The sequence below is a fragment of the Coturnix japonica genome, chromosome 1, assembly GCF_001577835.2.
Source record: "Coturnix japonica isolate 7356 chromosome 1, Coturnix japonica 2.1, whole genome shotgun sequence".
NCBI classification, from domain to species: Eukaryota; Metazoa; Chordata; class Aves; order Galliformes; family Phasianidae; genus Coturnix; species Coturnix japonica.
Genome location: NC_029516.1, coordinates 62,741,748 through 62,760,459, shown reverse-complemented (window position 1 = coordinate 62,760,459; position 18,712 = coordinate 62,741,748). Strand labels below are relative to the sequence as shown.

Genomic DNA, 18,712 nt, shown 5'->3' with positions numbered 1-18,712 from the left:
TAATCAAAGGTAATTACACAGTCAGTATAATAGTTAATGGCTAGCTTTGCTAATTATCAAGTGGTAGAACATGTGAGGGAAACATTAGATGTGATGGCAACCTTATGCTCAATAAAACTGAAAGATAATCCTTGTGGGAAAAGAAAGGAATGTGTGAGACACCCTAAGCCTGATTCAGAAGTGATTGCGGCAATCATCGTATACTCCTGACTGCATGTCAGCTTTTCCCCCTTTGGAACTGAATACTGCAATTTCAGATGACTGAGCCTTCCAACATCCATGCTGCCCATGCTTCTCCACATATACACACAAGTGCGTGGCCACACACACACACATTACCTCTGTCGGCTTTTGTGAAGCAGAGTCTCTGTCCTGTTTGAGAAAGATTAAGAAACACATTAAAAAGTCACAGTTTATATTAAGTATTCAGTTCATTATGGTCACCCTAAGTCGAATGATTACTGAAATACCCTTCTCTGCATTCTTTTTTTCCTAAAACAAATCTCTTCAAAACTGTATTAGTTCAGATTAATTCTTACTTTTTTCATGTCAGTGAGCTGACATGAAAATACAGTTGCTTTAGTTTACTTTGGAAAGCATTAGCTGTGTTTATAATTAGCCACATGCAGCCTGTCAGGCACAAACAGTCACAGTCAGCTGAGGAGACCCAAAGCTAGAATCAGGCAGGGTAATAGCCAAACATCCACAGTCTCCACTTCTTGGCTGTTCGAACAAACCAACCTCCCTACCCAGCAACTCACGAATTCTAGCTTTTATCACCAAGTTCTGCTCACATCTTCAATCGCGTCAGCATCTTTTTTAAGTTGCAAAGTGTGGCTCAGCAACTTGGGTATCAGATATTTGAGGAGTTTTAACAGTTTAGGTTGTCACACAAAAAAAACAAACATGAGAATCTCAGGTGAACACCTCCAGCCCAAGAAAGCCTATTTTTTAATTTTTTTTTTATTAAATCTGCAAGATGTGACATATCAGTGATCACTGCTAATGCATGACGTGACAAGTCTTGCTGTATGGGAACTGTTCAGTCGTGGCCTGAACCACTGATTGAGCACCTGGGGAAAGGACCAAGTCAGACCTGGGAGCACGGGTGAAGGCAATTCAGCTGTGTGATCGGAAGGGGTGGAGCCTGGCTGCACCACTCTTAGGCCCCATTTAAAGGCTGACTGCCATGGAGGAAGGTTCTCTGGTTGGAGATCCCTCCTTGGTGAAGCTTTCTCCTGCAAACCTGGAATCTTCTGATATGGGTGAGCAATCTTCTTCCCTTCCTTTATAGCACCTTTCTATCATTACACCTCTGGTGTAACACCTTTCCCATCATATTGATCTGTCCAATTGCTCTGACTCTGAGGAAGGCAATATGGCATTCATAGGTTCAGAGCCCCATTGGAGATGTCATTCCCAATTCTAAGGGAGGAAGAAGTGAGAGCCCACACCAACCGTTTCAGATGTCTCCTTCTTCAAACTGCTCAGACTGCTGGACTTTTGCAGCGAGGAAGTTCTGAAACGACACAAATAAGCTGAAAAATTCCATTGATTTTTTAAAGATAAATACACTCTAGGGAGTCAGCCTTAAAAATAACAGTATGTGATGAGATATATTCAAAAAGAAAGACATTTTGAATGAATGCAATCAACGCACTAATCAGAGCCCACACAGTCTTAGGAGACATTCTACAAGTCTCCACTTCATAATTACTGATGTTAATGCTGCAGTGACATGCTGCCTACCTTGGGTATTTTGGGCTTTTTATTTAAAGTAGTATATTCAGAAGCACAAGCAGAAGTTACACAGGCAAAAGGAAGTGCTATAAACAGAAGCTATGAAAAACAGTATTATTAGCAGCAGGCTTCTGACTAATTTAATCCTTAAAGAAGCCAAGCACACTAAGTCAATCATGGTTTAGTATTTTATTTACAGTTCTATTTTCTATTTCAGACCAGATATCTGTCTGTCCTGATGGGACTCAGTCTGGAGTGCTTAAGTTTGAAGAGAGAGTTATCATTAAAGACTCCCCAGAGCCACATCTAAGTTAACTTTGTGAGATCTGGTGAAGTTACTCCCATCTATCCTTATACCAGCATAAAGAAAATAGAATTTGGCTCTGGGAATATTCTCATAGCACTAAGTCACTCAAAATAAAATCAGCCACCGAGGAGTCCTATGCTGAATACCAGATAAGCCCTGTTGTCTTGTGCTCCTTGCTAACAAATTACTTTGACACACAGGCATGTTCAGAAATAGTCCCACTGATTACATGGGGGAATAAGGTTATGTGGCAGAAGCTAAAATAAAGTTTATACAATAGTCATCAGATCAGCCTTTCCATACCAGCAAAAGAACAAAAACCAAACCAGGGGTACAGGTACAATAACAATTTATGACTCAATTAGATATGCTTAATAACATAAAATAAATTGCTAATACTTGTGCACAAATAAAACATTGGCAAATAACAGTCATGAGCAAAAAAAATCACTGCCACTGCATACCATCTTGGCTAGAATTAGTTAACGTATTTACATGTGCCTGTAAAACGTGGGTCAGGAGGTTTGAGTCAACAGTTGTGTGCAAGTGTTTCCCAAATATTTTTGGTTGTGATACTTACACTGGACTATCACACAGCTGAGTTTCTGGAGAGGAACGTGTTGATCTTACTTCGCTATAAAAATGAAATACATGAAAAAAAATTAGATATTTGGACGAGATCTCCAAATATTTTGCTAATGCAGAAACACATCATGTTTTAAACCTGTTTTCATTTCAGCTGTTACTGCACTAAAACACACCAAATTTTCTCCTCTGCAGTCATAAGTCTTCCAAAAGACAAAGATGAGCTGAAGTGCACCAGGAAAGAATATTAACACTCTTAGCATGACAATGCTGCACACAGAGCTTAAATAAATGCAGAGACTGTAGTACGCACAGAGTCTGAAGCACCAAGTACAAAGATCACCCACTCCCTGCAGTTTAGTCACAGTGCTAGGACATTTGCTGCTGGTGCTTTGCTTGTTTTCTTTTTAAGAGTCGGGATACAAACCCCTGCCACCGATGGCTAGAGTGGCATGAGGTTCTCATCCAGCAGGCTGTGGTATGGGGTACAGGAGGTACAGCTCAGCCACAGCCCCAGAGCAGAGCCACACATCCACAGCCTCAGCTTCCTTGGGATTCTGCAGTGACATATTTAGCCTGGCCTTGGAGTACCCTATTCAGTGTTCCTATAAGAACAATCAAATCTTTGCAAATCATTGTTTCAGACTCAGTGTGATTTTTTATCTCCTTCTCTGATCTTTTCAAGCACCTCTTAGTTTCCTTCTGCATCTCTGGTAACACCTAAACTTACTTAGTGCTGGACAGTCTTTTTGGTGCAATTTAGATGGTACCTTACACCAACCTTTAGCAACTATGGAAAATATATGGATGCAAATTATCAGGAGCACATTTGCTAGCACAGGCAACACTATCTCAGCCAGACCTACATGATGTAAAGCTAGTTAAAAATAAAAATTCTGTGTCCTTCATTACATTAGATCAGTTTTTCTCTCCTTCTGTTCATTACTTGTGAAGCAGCTGGCATAGAGTATGAGTGCTGCTACAAGCAACAACCAACATGCTAATGCTTACTTAGTGAAAAAGATTTAGCCAACGTATTTTATGAATAGAAGCTTAGCTCACTATTGGTAGTCAAGTGAATGCTACCCTGGTTTAATGGATTTAATAACTTTACAGTATGGTAATCAGCAGATCATTACTTCAATTGAATTCCAAATACGGAACTTACAATTGAAGAATATGTGGGGAAACAATAATACCTCAAATCACTTGTAGGATCTGGCCTAGGCTGTGTTTTCAATTTCTCTGCAGCAGTTTCTGAGCTCTTGGACACTGATGAAAAAGATGGGACTGAAATCTGCAGAATACTTTTGTGAATCTGTAAGGAATTCTTTAAAAAAAAAGAAAGAAAGAAAAAAAAGAAAATCATCTGTTACATTGAAATTGAGCTCAAATGAAGCAGTCAAAAATGAAAATCGTAATAGATAAACTATGGAAAAAAGGCTCCAAAATAAAGAGAATATATATTTGCTTTCTTTCCTTTACAATAGAGAGGCGGTTTAGTACTCCAAAGGTGGCACTGAAGGATAAATTGCTGCACCGATAAGCTACAGCATGGGCAAAAATCTTAAAAGCCTCCATAGACTGCTTGCTAAACTTCTCTCCACCACAGCCTCCAAGAGGAGCAGTTCACTTTTTAGGTTCACTCCTGTCAGAGGATACCAAGCAGGAGCTGAATATTTAATTTAGTTAACATTTCTTTGTAGTGTGTTCAAAGTCCCTATCTTGACTCAGAGCTTTAAGAGATCTATATTTTTACTGCTGGAAAACGTGGCTGTAACAATCAGAGATTGGACCATATCCTAATCATTTCACTGAATGTAAACATGTAATGATGATTGTAACCTTTTAAATATGACAGGATATATTAAACAGGTTCCAGCATGTTTACTTCAAGTTCTTGACAAATGAAATGCGGCTCCTAAAATAGCTACGTCTAACATGAAAAATAGTTTGGACACATTCTTGTGACAAATGCAGTTATTTGTTATCTCCTGATTCCATCTGGTTAAGAAAAAATATGTTAGACTGAACTCAAATCAAACTACCCAGCAGGTTTCAGAAGAAATTCACATTATCCAAAAGAATATGGATTACTAAAACTGTGTGACCCAGAAAAAATCTTGAGTCTTGGCGTTCGTATCACAAGTTGAGCACAAGCAAGTTTTCAAGGAGTAAAGGCACTTATAGAGGAAGAAAAAAATACACCTCTTCATGAATATTTGTGTTAAGTTCATCATGGATTGGAGACGCTGTTACTGGGGTTGGTGACGGACTTTTTTCTGGGTCAGTCAGACTTGGCGTGTCCAATAATACTGTGGAGACAGATCCTGAATTTGGGAAGTCTTCACTGTCACTATCTTTGCCTGGAGGGAAAGAAGACGGAAATTAGTTGAACTTACACAATGACCCTTGCTCCCATGCAACTCAGCCGTATTTTCAGGAGAGAGTACAATAGGAGAAGGGTGCCATCAATAAATGTTGCTTCCCAATTCAACCACCACAGCATAGCAGTGTTGGAGCAGAGTGGAAATACGCATCTGACAGCAAAAGCCCAACCCATCTTCAAGACATTCAGTGGGATCATTTCCAAAAAGCAGAATAAACTGGAGTAGTTATTTCCTGTCCCATGTCCCGGGATTTCATACTAAATACCTCTTCCCCTGTATTCGCTAGGGAAGGACTAGGAGGGTCAAAGTCTATGCTGGGAAAAACAACCTGTCTCTGTGTTATCTTCAAGTTACTCATAAAAAAAAAAAAAAATGCAGCCCACAGCTAAGAGCCTAAAACCAGTTTATAAGTGACTGCACTACATTTAAAGATTGCCACAAATCAAGCACGTCTCATTTAATTAACACAGGAGCCTGCATCAGCACCTGGCATCCCCTGTGCCCTCTGAATGATTTGTCACTCCTGAACTGCCTCAGTACAATGTAAAGACTTGGATTTCCACACATTACAGTGTCACAGCATTAACTCCAATAGGAGTTAACTGGTTCAAGACACACAATGTTTTCTAAAAAGCAAGCAGAAGTCTAGCACTTCTTGCTAAAGATCTGGTGCAAATATAAGCCAAGGTTTGTTTACAAGATCCTTCCTTTCCCATTTGTTACCATCCGCCCTTGAGGTAGAGGCAGACTTGTGGTTTGTTTTAACATCTTCCAGTCTCTGAAGGCATGGCATTGTGTGAAAAAGCAATCCCTATTTCAAAAATGCTCCTCCCCTTCCATAACAGTAAGCACGCTGCTCTGCTCTCAGAGTTCATGCTCTATGTGTACTTCTTTTGCTTTTCTTTACAGGGAGAAAGGAGAAAGAGAGGGTACTGAGAGCAATTACACTGAACTAACAATGACCACTCTCAACCTTTATAACCTTAGGGGATCAGAAGCTCCTGGATCTGGAATGCTCCACCAGTATTTGAATGTATGATGCAAAACATTACATGTTACAGTGGCTGTAACATCACATGTTACATGTGCGTGTGCACAACAGAAGAGGTTACTAGCAAAGATGAGGAAAAGCCAGCCTGCCCTCCTGTAGTAAGGGAGCAGAATTATTCTGTAGCTGCTGTACTTGGCAGCTTATGAAGGTTCCATTGCATGCCAAAGACATGGTGTGTCATTGCAACAGTCTTGGCAGGATGTCCACTTTGCTACTGATATATTTTTGCAGCTCTTGGGCATTGCTATTATGGTGTGAGCAGCTGCTGGGGCAATGCTGGTTTGGCTTGAAGGAACATGCCAACTTAGTGACTGCTCTGCTCAGCTTCCAGTGCCTACCAAGGAACAGATGCAAGTGAAGGAAATAAGTGAAATTTAGCAGTTAAATTAGTACCTACCCCAGAAAAGTATTTCAAGAGGCAATGGAATGGGAGCATGGGAATTTATCACACTCAAACTAACTTTACAGCAGTCAAATATGCAACATGACAGTAGCAATTACTGCTACCAGAGGAACCAAATGTTCAGCAGCATGGTCAGAAAAGGCAATTTACTAGTCTGCATTAGTGGAAGAACTGGCCTTTACTCTAAGAGATACCTCCAAAGGCAAGTCTAAGATTTGATGTAACGCTATCACAATGCACCTACAATTTATGTGGAAGTAGTGTTTATAACTTCATAAACTGCACAGTACCTTTTTTACCTTGAGCCAATATCACCATGTCTTGAACTTTCTTGTACCTATTCAGAGATTGTCGAAGCTCTTCTATCTTCCTATCCTAAAATATAAGAAAATCATGATTATGCTTTTTCCTTTAGTAAATCAAAAATAATCAATACAAATACTCAATAATTGTCTGTAAAACTAAAAGTAATGGGAAGTGTGGATGGGACAGGGCCGAGAATTCTGAGAGGTTTTGAAATACCAAGTACTTCTACTTAGCAGGAAAATATTGTCCCAGCCTTGGAATTGGATTTTACCTTGCTCTTCAAGTCAAAGGGGGACTATAATGCATTTCCCATGCGTAGCAGTAATCAAAAGATTTAGGGCATCAGTGATCAAAAGAAAACATCCTACAAAATGCACATGTGTACAGATGTTCAAAAGCATACATGAAAACAATCCATAGTTTACAGAAAGCCCTTTTAGAAATGCAGCCTGTGTTATCTCCTGGGACTTGTGTTGGAGCTCTTCACATTTTCAGAACATGGTGTAAACTGAAGTTACAGAGAACTCTGTGACATTTATTTGCAAGGACTCTGTGTGCATGGGAATAAATGCCCAGTTATATCCTCTTAAAAGGCTCCACAACGCTTCTGACTGCAGTGATCCCCCGATTCCTACAAATTAATTTTGTATTGAACTGTGACAAGTTCACATATGCAGGTTTTTTGTTTTTTGTTGTTTTTTTTTTTAATAGAGATGTAACTCAATCTAAAAAATTATTACTGGAAAAAAAGAGTAATTTTGTTACCTTTTCTTCATTTGCTGCCATAAGAGATTCTACCGCCTTCTTCATTTTCTGTACCTCTATATCTAAAAACACAACACAGTTACCTAAGTCAAGTTAAATGAGGCAGTGAAAGGAAATAAGAAAAAAAACAAAACAAACAAACAAACAAAATCAGAAAACAAAAAACAACCCTAGAATCAACTCAGTAGTATCTGAAGGTAAATTTACCTTCATTAAGAAAAAAATATAAGCCACTTACATTCTATGTTAGATGGAAATACATGGACTATTTTTCTCCAAAACCTTTTTTTCTGACTTTATTTTAACGAAGGAAATGACCAAGTTCATGAAGTCACCTTACCTGCCCCCCCAGTGTCAAGAAAAATGAAAGTCAAGTATACAATTATTGTTTGAATATCACTCTGTCCTTCATATTATCTAATAATCACAAAACAAGAGGTCCAAAATAGAAAATACTGCAACTGGAGTGCAACAAAGTACACCCTCATTACAACAGTCAACAAGCGCCCCAAATGACATCTCAAAAATTCACTATACAAAGCAACAGGATTAACAAATATGATGAAGAAAGCATTGTGCGGTGGTGTTTAGTCATAATTCAGCATGGATGTAGAAATGTGAATGGCACAAAGAAATGATGCGAGTATTTGCTATAACAGGCAGTCATGCTGGAACACATACTGTAGTTCAGACTTGAAAAAGGTCCCTAATACAGAGAACATGGTTCTGTGTTTCATCTATAATCCTTATCTATGAGGAAACAGAACATAAATGTCTCTATGTATTTCTAACAGTCGATGCGGTTTGAATTTGAAGGTGTTCTGGAAAACAGAAATGTAAGAATTGAAATCATCTCAAATTTTTTGCTAAAAATCTACCTTGTGTAAATGAAATAAACTTGAAATATCATTACAAACATTTGGAGGTGGGCAAATGCACAGGCAAGAAAGCATTTTAACTTCCTCAAATTCCTTCGGGGAAAAATAACAGTGGGAAGAACACACTCTTCCTTAATGGAAAACAAGCTGCCTTTCCAGATAAAAGCCATTTAGGCATATTGGGCAATACTGCAGCTGATACAGTTCCAATGATTTCCCCAAGTTATACTCACAGCAAATCTGGACTACTGGGATGTAATTGCATTTCACTAAGAGGCAACTGTTTTATTTGTGTGTGCATTTAAGGAGAAAAATCCATGCGCTCCACTTTGAAACAAAATTTTTTGATTCTCCATGAAATCAAATCTTTGTCTGTAAGCTTTTCTTTAGAAAACTTTGCATTTCAAGTGTGATATACAGTAAAATTGGAGGATATGGACAGATACGTGTAACTAAGGGTTATAGATGACACAACCTAAGAGTGCTTGTTAAAGCAGTTTTATAATCACATGCAGAAAGCTCTTCTGGAATGCTTGTGGAAAGACATCAGAAGCCTTACTTTTATCTTTGAGCTTCTTTTTACAATTTTCATCTGTGCAGAAAAGTCCATTGGATTTGAAATTAGCATGAAGGTTATAGAAATAAATCAACTTTTAACAAAACATTGCTACTTAAGGAGCAACTATTCCTCACATACCATTGCAGAAGCAAACAGTTCATGGTTTTGCACTGCACTCTCATTGCTGATGTTCCCAATGACTCAGATGATCTCCCTGCACTCATATGTCTACCTACCTCAAGGATATTTAACTATAGTTTAAAAAATAGGTGGAAACTTTATGTCTAAGAAAAAGCTTACATCAATAGTTACTCTTAAGCCAACACTATGTTAAAGCTAGAAAAGTTATAACGCACAAAAATTTGTTTGGAAAGCACAATCCATGGTTCATCATGGCAGAAGATCCCTCTGCTGAGCTATACTGAAAACTAACTACAGGTGAGAACCAAAGGGTAATGAAAGTTCAGTGTATACAGCAGCCCCCACAAGAAAGAAAATCTCCATTTACGTAGTAATAAATGCAATAAATCAAGACCTTGTTCACGTTTAAATACTTTAAAAACAGGAATCACATTTCAATGCTGTCACTTTTAGTGCACTTACAGCGGAAATTTTAAAACAGAAAATTTTATTAAGTAAAGTTTGACAATCTACACACAGCTATTTCTGCCTCAGGTCAGAAGTGAAAAGTCAACCTCTTGAAGCTGGATTTAAAATCCAGGACAATTATTAGTGAGATACATGCAGAAATGAGATTTCAGCAAGTCAAAAACTGGGAAAAAATTTTTGAGGCTTAAAGAAGATTTTCTATTTTTGAACGAAGATCCTGAAACTAAGTTTCCCCCAAATAAATACTGATTGTGCTTCTTTGCAAGCAAATAAAAGAAGCATTTGTCATAAAATTTTTGAGCTACTTCATGCTTAATTAAGATTTAGAATTAACCAGCAGGCAAATCCAGAACCAATCGTCAACTTCTTAGGGCTGAGGCCACATTAAATATGTGTACATCATACTTTGCAGGATGGCTTTTCCTCTTCCATAACAGCAAGGGCTGTATAATCAAAGCCCAGATAAAAACACTCTGGAAGATATATTGAGGATGGAACTTCTTAGTATAAGCTTTCTAGAGAACTGGTTGAAATTAGTTTAAGGCTTTCTTTGCCAATATAAACTGTATTTTGAGGCATGATGCAAAAGCCTCATGAAGAAGTAACTAGGGATTACCAAGACAAGTTCAGTGTTGATCAAGAGCCTGTTCCAATGGTAGGTTCAGCAGTAGCACTGTGAATACTCACTAAATGTGGTAAAAGAAGTAAACCAGAAAGACAGAAAATGCATGAAAATTGAGGCATTTGTCTGTTATTTGCAGTTCACGCACAGAAGCACCACTTCAGATGAAGTGACTGAGGAGGACATGATGCCTCTGCACAGCCCTAAGAGAGCCTTCCATGTTCTTACCTCTGTCCAGTATTTCAATTCCTTCTCCTTTCAGCTTGCAGACCAATTTTTCTTGCAACCTTTTTACCTCAGCTTCCTTCTGTTCCAGTTTCTCTTTCAAAGCTGATAGTTCATCCTGTAACCGACACAAAATCACTCAGTGACAGTTTCCATGCGGAAACACTCCATGAGGTGTTTTCAAAATTCAATTGTATGAAGCACAGTGAACAGCTCCTCAGACAGTGGGAGTGACTAAGGGCCCTCTAACATTTACACTAGCTGAGGGGACACCCACCATACTCTGCCTCTGAGTATCACAACAGACCACTGAGTTCTTAAGGGGGCAGGATGGCACATTGTCCAGAGAACCAAAGGACAAAAGTGTCAGTCTCATGAATAATCTGAAAACAAGATTTTACATCAAAATTAAAAAAGAAAGCGTAAAGCAAAAATGTAGTTTTCTTACTTGTTTAAACTTGCACGGACAGAAAAATTTCAAGTGATGAGGCTGACTGCTAAAACTTACAGCACTTCATTTTTATAGAGCAAATTGCAGGCTCAAAGTTGGACAATTATAGAGTTGTTCTTATGGAACAGGCTGAGGACAGTTTCAGAAACAACCACTCCTTGTATACACGAATTGACTGTAATGCCATCAAGCACATAAACACATACTGAAAAGCTGTTCAGACAAAAACATGGTACCTCTGCCACAGTTCAGGTTTACCTATCAAGCATTAGGAAAGAAGGCTTGGAGTTGAGATTCACGGGAACAAGACAGATGGTGTTTTGGGGGAGTTAGGATATATTAGATAAATGCTGTCAAATTATAACTTATATCTAACCATCTGCACCCAACAAATGACTGGCATGGATCCACAAACATAGTTTTTTAAAATCTGAGTCAAATCCTCTCCAGCTTAGTAAAACATTTCTCTCGTGTCCAAAGATAACTTGTGCAACAGCATCATCAAGACAGGATACCCAGAGCAAAGGTACCCAACACTGAAAATTTAACTTTCTCCATTTGAAAACATAACAAAACAAGGCTCAATTTTGGCACTTATAGCTCCTATTTAAGTGTTAAATCTTTTAGGGAACAAATCAACTAGGATACTGTGGTGGCTTAGATTTTTCTTGAGCTTCGCTCAAACAATCTATTACAAATAAGAATGGAAGTGATGTAACCCAAACTATGGCCCAAACAATCCTTCAGTGCTTCAAGCTGGTACTGATTTTGATGGGATTTCTGACAGCGTAAGACCCGTGCTTCTCCAAAACAAGACACTCTCTTAGTCATATGAAAGCTGTGGTAAATCCAGGAAAACTGAATTGCATGGAGTTGTCGATGCTATGCTATCTGTCCTCAATTAGAAACATGATATGTAAACTAACATTTGGGAGAGGGGACAGTGAAAGAGAATCACTGTTTTCTAGCAAGTTTTCATGAATAAATGTTCACTTAAAAAAAAAAGTGAGAAAAAGTTCAGTTTGAATATTGGAGGTGAGTTACAGAAGACGCTGCTTTCCCTTGGAACAAGAATGAACTTAATCCAACCCTAATTAAACTACAAATAAACCATGCAAAATTCACAACACTAAAATCCTCTCCCATCAGATATAAAAGCTTATATCTACACTAAGAGCCTTGCAGTCTAATGAGAAAGGGAGCACCGCATTTCAACACACAGCAATCAATGAAGAACAGAGCATGACAGCACAATGCAAGACAGACCATAAAATGGTGGAACATGAAGGATTCGAAACAGGCCAAATGTTACCCATAAACTACTACACCTTTAGCATCTGGCATTTTTGCTCCATCCGCTGCTTTTCATACTGCATCTGACCCACTTTGATTTTCATGCTAGAAAGTTTGGCCATTAAAGACTGGTAACAGAGATAGAGGAGTGAGAGAAAACTAAAGACAGAAAAGAGACAAAGCTAAATGGCAAAGAAAAGTCAGAAACTTACAGGAATAAAAAAAGTGCTACAATCAGTTATGGGAATGTTTTCTCTTCTGGAGCGGCTGATTTTCAGCACATTTAGGAGAAAAGAAACACTCAGCTTTGGTCTCACCCATGGCATAAATCTTATGCACCGCAACTGGTATTAGTTTACCTAATCAAGGGTCCAACCAATATTATATTCACAGTTACTGACCAGCAGTACAGTGAGTTATCCTCTACAAAAAACATCTGGATCTGAAAACCACAACATGAAATTTGGAAATAATCCCTTTCTAGGTTTTGTTTTGAGTTTCAAAGTGAGCACCATGAAACTCCTGGGCCTGAGCATGCTCAGAATTGTGCAAGGTGCAGGCAGGGACTGGGGGAAAACAGAAAGAAGTTCTAGAACTTGTGACTTGCACCCATCTCTGCATCTTCCCCACAGCCTCACTTACTTTGGTTGTTTTAAGCTTTTTCTCATACTGCAGTCTTTCATTGTCCATTTCTCCTACTCTTAACCGCAATTCATTTATCTCCTGGATCAAGTCCTGAGTGAAGGAAAAAACAAGACCAGATACAAGAAGAAAAATCAGTAAACCGATTGACAGTTGACTACGCACGCCTTGGTGAGACTGTAAAAACACAACAGCAGTAAAAGAAACTCCAGACACCCAAATTTATAGTTAAACAATTCTCAACTTTCTGGATATCAAGGGACATTATTTCTCAGTTTCCACATTACTGCACTGAATACAAGAGGGCAAAGGAAAAAGAAATCAACTGCAGTTGCATTGCCTGTGCTTTTGACAAAGAAAGGCCTCCTGCCTGCCAAGCTGCTCAACTGCCTTTTGAAAATATGAAGAGATTACAGTGTCCAAGTGAGATTACAGAATCCAAGTTTCTGTCACTCAAATGAGACCTTCTGAGCACTGAAGAAAAGTGCCATCACTGGTTTCTCTATGCTCCAAAGCACACTGTTCAAGCTTCAATGCTGCCACTATATCTGACCTTTGCAAATTCAACCTGGTTTAGAGGAAACTTGGAACCACCACTTGGAGCCATATGAGCTCTTCATTTCAGAACTGTTCAGTGTCCTGAGCGTCCTCCTGGAGAGACCTACCAGGTTTGGACATCAACTCAGAACATTCCCTTTATGCAGAGGTTAACTCAACCCCAAGGTTGTGTCCCACCAATGTATAAAGCCATCTGTCTCCAAAATTCCCCATCCTCCAGATCAAGAAATGGAGTGGGAAGCCCATGCAACAGCCAGGACAGAGTGTCTTTCCATACAAGTCACAGAATAGGAGCTACAGTTTAGGGGAAACTCACCCCCTCTGCTCTGAAGGGGAGCACATCATTACCAGAAATTCAAGACATACAGCAAGCTTCTGTTTCACATTTATTGCACTGATCTTTCAATTATGTATTGATACCAGACAAGAGTTACACTTGCAAGTTAAAAAATTAAAAATAAAAATCCATTCCTGAACAGCTACTGTAGTGCCTTATCACTAGGAAACTCTTCAAAAGAGAAGATCAACTCTTTGGGCACTATATAAAACAAAAGTGGACTCAAACTGATGCATAATGGCTTTCAGACTACCAAGAGGAGTGTGGATCCCTGGTATAATACCTTCCAGCCCCACTCCATGTAGATACCTCTGGTTATACATGCATAATTAATGTGATAACAACCAAGCAGAATCTGTATTTCTTTAGCACAGTCCAAGCTCAATTACCATAACTACAATGGAAATGAAAATGTAGAACATTTAAGGATGGTAATAACTATTGCTGCTGCTAATGTATGACTAATTTGGATACATCTGCAATTCCTTAATGATTCTTCAAACTACAACTTCTATAAATCACATCACTCAAGTATAAATACACACAGACGTCAGTTTTAACTGAGCTATTCCTCAACAATGGCAGGTGTTGAAGGCCTCTAACAAATCTACTTTTCCCGGTCTGAGAGTTAGTTTTGACACTTTGACAATTCACTTGTTTTGGACTTTCCGCTTCTGCACTTTTGCTATGCTATGATCCAATTTCAAAATAGGCTACACATGGCAATAGATGCTGATGTTGTTGCCTGCATGTTTATCATTTGAACTATGTGATTTTTAAAATACTGGAGGGGGAGAAGGAAATTCACATTATCCATATCCGATTTGTCCTGAACATATTTTCAATTACTCACCCTCATATGCAACAGGAGACATCTCCTCTGTCTTAGGTTATCTAAATCATGGTAACTATAATCACATTCTTTCTCAGCTTTTTTTAGGCAGAAAGTCACAATGTGAAGCTGCACCAAGCTCCATGGAGACCCTCATCAGTACAAATAAGATGGCCAGGCCTTGCATAACTAAGCAGAGGAAAAAGAAAAATACTAAACAGCCCTGCCTTCCCTGCTAGTGAATCACTAAAAAGCATACACAATGGTCCTCTTCTGATCCAGAGACAGATCCCTCCGTGCAAACAAATAATGGCTTTTCCTTGCACAGACCCACAACTGTAGCCGATGAGGCTGACGTGGACTCATGTTTCCAAAACTCTTTTCCATCCTTGATTGCATTACCTGCGCTCTCCATTGCAGGGCCAGAGAGTCACAAAAAAGCAAGGGCAATGTAAGGCTTTGAAGGTCAGAAGCTTCCCTACCAGTACTGGAAATGCAAACTATGTTCGTAATTTTCCTCCACTGAGAAATTCACCTGTGCAAAGGAGCCTGGTGGTGTTTTAAGTTATGAAGAATTCTCTGTGAGTTAGCAAGTTTAACCTCTGGCTCCTGCTTCAAAGACTATGCCTGGTTATGGACACCTCCCTAAATGAACTCCCTAATACATTTTCTTACAAAAACCAAGCCCAGCTTAGACCATCCATGCTCATTAAGGAAAATAATCCCGGTGTCTGCTGAGAAAGTGGAAAGACTGGAATGGGTTAAAGAACAGATCAATTATAAATCTCTATTAATTATACAAGTAGCTTTGAAAAAGCTGCGTATTTGAGCACCTAGACTGGAAAAGTCCTAGAGCACAAAGGAAAAAAGGCTAACAGATCTAGCAAACATCTTTATAGAGAAAGAATGGTGAACATGAGAAACCTACCAAGCTAGAATGGGAAGTCGAAATGAGAAACATAATTAAAAACTGGATAATATGAAGGATTTAATATGAATAATAATTGATAACTTCACTGGCTAACATGTAGGAACCTGAAAGGGAATTAAAAAGCACATTAAAGTGAAAGTGTCAAGCTTTGTCCTTTGTGGTGACATTAAAGCTTCTTCTCTTGCAAAAATGAATGACATCTGGAACACCTACAATATGAACATCAGACATCTCAGCTCATTTATAAACACAGAATTTGAAATTTTCTTCCCTGGCAGGCTCCAAGGTATTTCTGACAAGGGTATGTTACCCTTGCAGTGAAGCACAGCCTAATTCTTGGAGCCTCCTGTAAAATCTAAGCTTGTCAACCTGCAGTCTCCGGGTTCCTTGCTTCAAAGACAAGTCAGCAGAACAATCCAAGGGTACAGAGGGCAAATGGACCACGAAGATTGCTTCCAAGGAATGGCCGCTCCAGGATGCAGCTCTGCCTGGCACCGCACACCTCTGGGCAGAAGCAAAGCTGAAGAGAGTATCTGCAGCCCCCTTCTGTGGAGCTGAGGTCTGAAGTGAGGCTTCAGAATACCCTCACAGAATCACCTTATTCTTTGTTACTGAAAACAAAATGTATGCCTTTTAGCATGCCTTGTCTTTGCACATGCATGTTGGCATGTTTTCTGCCCTTGCAATGGACAATTTACCTCAAACAGACATGCTTTACTTAGAAGAAGACAGCTGCAAGCTGGGATGGAAAAGTACAATGCACTGATACAATTAGATTTAAACTCATTCTAAATGCCACCTGTCTGAAAACCTGAGGGCAAGAATCAAGAACTCTTTAGGGAAATCTTTCTTTGTTAAACACTTGGTTTACCAAGCCAAAGGGGACACTGATTTTATTTTGAGATACAGACGTTTTAACCTTAAAGATGAATACCTCCTTTGTCTGGCAAAAAAAAACACCACACTAACACAAAGCAAAACAAAAAACATTCCCATGAATGTTCTGATAATGTGAAGCACACACAGCTTTCATAACTTATTTTGCTGGTTTTCACTCACCTCTGTATCTCTGAATCTGTCCTCATAGTCCAATCTATCCTTCTCTACAGACGTAAGCTTTAGCTTCAGGTTGGAAATCTCTGCCATAAGATCCAGCTTCTGAGTTTCAAGGGATGTTCTGCTCAAAAGCTCCTGATTCAAGATAAAGAGGAACAAAGCAGAATTATTCATCCAAGGGGAAAGAAATCAGTCATTTATTTCAGCAGCTAAGGGCCTCTTTCAGGAGCAAACCGTCATACTCTCTGCACTCCCTGAAGAACTGGACACAGCAATTAACCATTTGACAGACTCTGGGCAGCCAGCTAGGATGCAGCTGAGATCGCTGGATCACTATCACAGGTTGCCTGCCAGGCTGAGAAAAAAACCTGTCTGTCATCACAGTTGCCCTGGGCAGCAGGGAGCTTTGAGGGGAATCCACCCATCCTGCCAGAGGCTTTCATCCAAGACTCTTTGAAGTTCAGCGGGGAAAGGCTCAAAGCAGAGCAGGACTGGATTCCTACAGTGTAAAATAGCATTGACATTACTAAGTACAAAGACTTGAAAGCAAATATGGTAGAAAATTGTCACTTAGTTAAGTGTCATCAAGGAATACAACACCTTGAACTGAGGCACACGGCTCTTACAAAAGCAAAATGTTGTTCCCTAAGAGCAACACAGACATATGTTTCTGAAATACCTGCTGCAGCATCTCCTCTGTGGCATTCAGCTTCTCCCTGTGCTCCTCTAGACAGAACTCCAGATCCCGAATCTTTTCTCCCTGGGCCTCCACCTGGTCTGTAAGTACACTCACCTGCGCAACAGAGATAAAGTTAAATACCTTGCACTAGTACAGTATGCATCACCTGAAAAACTTTATGGGGGTAAAAGCTCTGCCTGAAATACAGACAAAATGGGACCACGGAAGATGGCAGCACAGCAGAGCTCTGCAATAGATGCAATTCATGGCAGAGCTGATGGGGCTTTCTGCTCACACTTATGGGAACTTCAGCCAATCTCCTGGTTGACACACTGCAATTCTTCATCTCCCCTACTGACCCATCCTGACAGTTCTCGCAAGGGTGGCTGTTGAATTTTATGGTCAACAATTACATCTTTGTCTGTGACAGCATACTGGCTTAAGTTCCTGCCTTAACAACCAAATTGCTAAACTTCACCAAATGCCAGCTATTCTGCTTTCCAAAGTGACTGCACACAGTACAGCACAGTGTACAGTTTCTCCCTTCCACACTACACTGATTCTGAATAAACCTCTCATTTTAAAACAGGTTATTTTGAGGAAACCTGAAGTATCATTGGGAAGGATGGCAAGCTGGCTGGAGCACACACTGATGCTTCCATGGGCCACTTTGCATGAGAAGAGTATGTCACCTGATGTGAACAGCATGCAAACGGCCACAAAAAACAGTGATCATAAGAATACACATGTGAGCCACTAGTGGCTTTACAGACCTGCTCAGCAGACCCACGGAAAGAAAGGCATTTAGACTTTCACTACAACCTAATAACACACCTCAATCTGGCTTAACTCTCAGGTATCAGCAAGCTCTCTAATCACTGCCCAAGACAGCATAATTGCAAATATATCCTCAGAAGTGTAATCACATAATACCAAAAAGTCTTATGAATGCAAGGGAAAAAAAAAATCATTTAGGTGATGACTCACTTGCAGAACAAGAGATTCCTTATCATTTTCCAGACGAGCCAGCCTTTCTTGATACACATCTCCATTCCCAGATATGTGTCCATTAGTCTGAAAAAGACAGCAAATATCGTACTGTCAGTTATCTTAAGATAAGCAGCATTCTTCTGTACAGCTTTCAAATCATTCCATGTTAGAAACTAGCCAAACACCGTGACACTTAGCACTGCAAGGATATCTAACATACAGTATTATGATCCAGACATAACTCACTGACAGCATAACTGTCAGTCAAAAGGCTTACATTGATTACCACTCTCTCAGGATCAGACAAACTATGTTTTTGTCTTGAACACATCATCAGCTTCAAATGACAACCATAAATAATTTGCAATGGCAAACACTAACAGTAACACCAATACAGACAAGCGTGATAGGCAACTGTATTATAACAATAACTTGACTTTTTCATCCGTGGACTCTCAATGTTGATAACATTGAGATCTTCCAACTGAAAAACCTAATGTTAT

At 39.4% G+C, this 18,712-nt stretch overlaps 1 protein-coding gene across 18 annotated transcripts in view; it reads right to left on the bottom strand.

The window, feature by feature from the left end:
• PPFIBP1 (PPFIA binding protein 1) overlaps positions 1-18,712 on the bottom strand; it is a 96,665-nt gene that overhangs the window by 16,692 nt on the left and 61,261 nt on the right. For 6 of the 18 annotated variants that reach the window (XM_015868665.2, XM_015868700.2, XM_015868684.2 and 3 more), the window contains 14 exons: positions 18,207-18,293; positions 17,220-17,333; positions 16,544-16,675; positions 12,827-12,919; positions 12,220-12,312; positions 10,444-10,558; positions 8,985-9,017; positions 7,548-7,609; positions 6,767-6,851; positions 4,841-4,998; positions 3,832-3,962; positions 2,628-2,681; positions 1,459-1,519; positions 340-372 (listed from right to left, as the gene is read on the bottom strand). In XM_015868665.2, coding sequence (XP_015724151.1) covers positions 340-372; positions 1,459-1,519; positions 2,628-2,681; positions 3,832-3,962; positions 4,841-4,998; positions 6,767-6,851; positions 7,548-7,609; positions 8,985-9,017; positions 10,444-10,558; positions 12,220-12,312; positions 12,827-12,919; positions 16,544-16,675; positions 17,220-17,333; positions 18,207-18,293 — 1,251 coding nt within the window. The remainder of the gene's footprint in view (positions 1-339; positions 373-1,458; positions 1,520-2,627; positions 2,682-3,831; positions 3,963-4,840; positions 4,999-6,766; positions 6,852-7,547; positions 7,610-8,984; positions 9,018-10,443; positions 10,559-12,219; positions 12,313-12,826; positions 12,920-16,543; positions 16,676-17,219; positions 17,334-18,206; positions 18,294-18,712) is intronic. The other 12 variants (XM_015868745.2, XM_015868816.2, XM_015868785.1 and 9 more) reach the window with 7 other exon arrangements.